The sequence below is a fragment of the Myotis davidii genome, unplaced genomic scaffold (assembly GCF_000327345.1).
Source record: "Myotis davidii unplaced genomic scaffold, ASM32734v1 scaffold4, whole genome shotgun sequence".
NCBI classification, from domain to species: Eukaryota; Metazoa; Chordata; class Mammalia; order Chiroptera; family Vespertilionidae; genus Myotis; species Myotis davidii.
This window is the reverse complement of record NW_006294707.1, coordinates 836938-839705: the sequence shown is the minus strand read 5'-3', so window position 1 is coordinate 839705 and position 2768 is coordinate 836938. Positions and strand designations below refer to the sequence as shown.

General features: G+C 62.0%; 1 protein-coding gene across 1 annotated transcript in view; it reads right to left on the bottom strand.

Annotated features, from left to right (window-relative positions):
* COL11A2 (collagen type XI alpha 2) overlaps positions 1-2768 on the bottom strand; it is a 61569-nt gene that overhangs the window by 2346 nt on the left and 56455 nt on the right. The window contains 7 exon segments of the mRNA XM_006769177.1: positions 9-121; positions 1269-1536; positions 1629-1682; positions 1842-1877; positions 2133-2186; positions 2290-2397; positions 2615-2668. Of these exon segments, the coding sequence (XP_006769240.1) occupies positions 9-121; positions 1269-1536; positions 1629-1682; positions 1842-1877; positions 2133-2186; positions 2290-2397; positions 2615-2668 (687 nt within the window).

Sequence of the window (2768 nt, the reverse complement as noted above, 5' to 3'; positions counted from 1 at the left end):
GGCAGCACCTGTGTGACGTCGTCCCGGGGCAGCACGCAGGTCTCCCCGCCGGCTGTGAAGTTGCAGAACACGCGGAAGGCGTCCCGGGCGCAGCCCTGGTTGGGGTCCACCCAGTACTCTCCTGGGGGGCGGGGCGGGAGCTCAGACCCACGATGCTCTTGGCACCACGTCCCCACACCCCAGCCCTGCCTACAACACCCCCAGCCTCCAGCCCCTGCCCTCCACCAGAGCCCCTAGCACAGTCCTGCACTTCCCTTCCCTCACACCCACCCCCTTCCCTGACACCCCGCCAGCAGCATCCCCAGGCCCTGATCACGATGAGTGTGTGGCTGTAGGTTTGCACACATGTATGGCTGTAGGTTTGCACATGTGTGGCTGTAGGTTTGCACACATGTGTGGCTGTAGGTTTGCACACATGTGTGGCTGTAGGTTTGCACACATGTGTGGCTGTAGGTTTGCACACATGTGTGGCTGTAGGTTTGCACACATGTGTGGCTGTAGGTTTGCACACATGTGTGGCTGTAGGTTTGCACACATGTGTGGCTGTAGGTTTGCACACATGTGTGGCTGTAGGTTTGCACACATGTGTGGCTGTAGGTTTGCACACATGTGTGGCTGTAGGTTTGCACACATGTGTGGCTGTAGGTTTGCACACATGTGTGGCTGTAGGTTTGCACACATGTGTGGCTGTAGGTTTGCACACATGTGTGGCTGTAGGTTTGCACACATGTGTGGCTGTAGGTTTGCACACATGTGTGGCTGTAGGTTTGCACACATGTGTGGCTGTAGGTTTGCACACATGTGTGGCTGTAGGTTTGCACACATGTGTGGCTGTAGGTTTGCACACATGTGTGGCTGTAGGTTTGCACACATGTGTGGCTGTAGGTTTGCACACATGTTGGGCTGTAGGTTTGCACACATGTATGGCTGTAAGTTTGCACACGTGCATGGCTATAGGTTTGCACACGTGCGTGGCTATAGGTTTGCACACGTGTGGCTGTAGGTTTGCACACATGTGGCTGTAGGTTTGCACACGTGCCCGTCTGTGTGAACGCAGGCCCTGTGCACATGTGTATGCTATCTATTCCTGCAGACGGCGGTCTGGCAGTGGCTGCACACTGGTAGGACCATGTCGGTTTCTAGTACGGTAGGAGCCACTGTTCCAGCCCCCTCACCCCACCCAACACCGTCCCGACTCCGGCAACAGCACTCTGCTCGTCCGGCCCACGCGGCTGTGGGTCTTGCTGTGCCCTGAGGCTGGCACTGACCATCGGGCAGCTCTGGGTGGCAGAGCTTCAGGTCCTGGCAGGTGCGCCCAGGGCTGTCCTGGGTCCCTGTCGGCCGCCTCATCTGCTCGATCTCCTCCCGCAGGGAGTCCAGCGAGCCAAAGATCTCCTCCAGCCCCCCAGCACTGCCCGGGGCGCCCCCGGTCGGCACGGCCTCATCTTCCTGCATCAGGCGGCTTCCGTCCACTGAGCGCCGAGTCTTCTTGGGCATCTGGATGGGCAGGGGCTGGATCACCTCGCCTGGGGGGCCCTGGCGGAGGGACAGATGGAGGGTGGGGGTGAAGCCGAGAAGATGCAGGACAGGGAGGGACGCCAGGGAAGCGGGCAGGCCTCCTAACTCACCGGGTGTCCGGGAGGGCCCTGGACGCCCTTCTCTCCCTTGGGTCCCGCTGGGCCCTGCCAAAGGAGCAAACGACGTCATGGGGGGTCAAGGTCACAGTGGGATCAACTTAGTACCCAGGCTGGGAGTGAGGGGCACCCTGGGGGGAGCACTGCTCTGGAGAGACAGTGCCCAGTCCAGCGTGGGGTGGGCAGGCCAGGGCCGGGGTCACTCACTGTAGCTCCCTTGGCTCCCTTGGGGCCAGCAGGTCCCTGTGAAATGAGAAACAAGAAAGAGACGGTCGCACAGGGAAGGTCAGGACACAGGAATGGAGAGGCAAGGCCAGGCATCCACTGGGCAGTGGGATTACAGGGGGGCATGAAGGGACATGGGGGCAGGAGACCTGGGAAAGGGGAGGAGATACTGCGGTGTGAGGACACACGAGGGAAACAGGCCTGTGCCTGTTAGGCTGGCATTGCCATGGAAGCCGGGAGTTAGGGTTTTGTTGGGGAACAGATGGTACTCACAGTGAGGCCAGGGGGCCCTCCAGGACCAATGGGGCCAGAGGCTCCGGGGATGCCCTAGGAAAGGGAGGGCCTCATTCAACTGGGTCCTCCCCACGCCCCCAGCCCACCCCCCACGCGAATCTCCACCTCCTCCCAGCAGGACTGCGCCTCTCCTCACCGTCTCCCCCTTCTGTCCAGCGGAGCCCTGAGGGCCAGGAAGCCCCCGGTCTCCCTTCTCTCCCTGCTCCCCCGGAGGCCCGATCAGCCCGATGAGACCTGGGTGGCCCTGGAGAAGAGGACGGGTGTCAGGAGAAGCAGAGGAGACACGGGTGCTGGGGACCATGCTCAGAGCCCAGAAGCCAGGGCTGTGAGGAGCCCTCACTAAGGCCCGAAGGGCGGGCGCTGGAGGCCAGAGCAGAGCAGGGAGCGCAGGTCCCGCCACCTGGGGTGAGGGCTGGTGTGGGGGGAGCGGGGAGACACCTGGCCACGTGTCTGTCACTCACCTTCTCTCCCTTGGCCCCGGCGTCACCACGGAGGCCAGGGAGCCCTGGGGGTCCCTGTGGGGAGAGAGAAAGTCACCCTTTCCAGGGAGAGGTGAAACCAAGCCCCCCACCACTTCCCTCTTCCTCCAGGGTTTCAGCTCCTGCCCACTGCCCT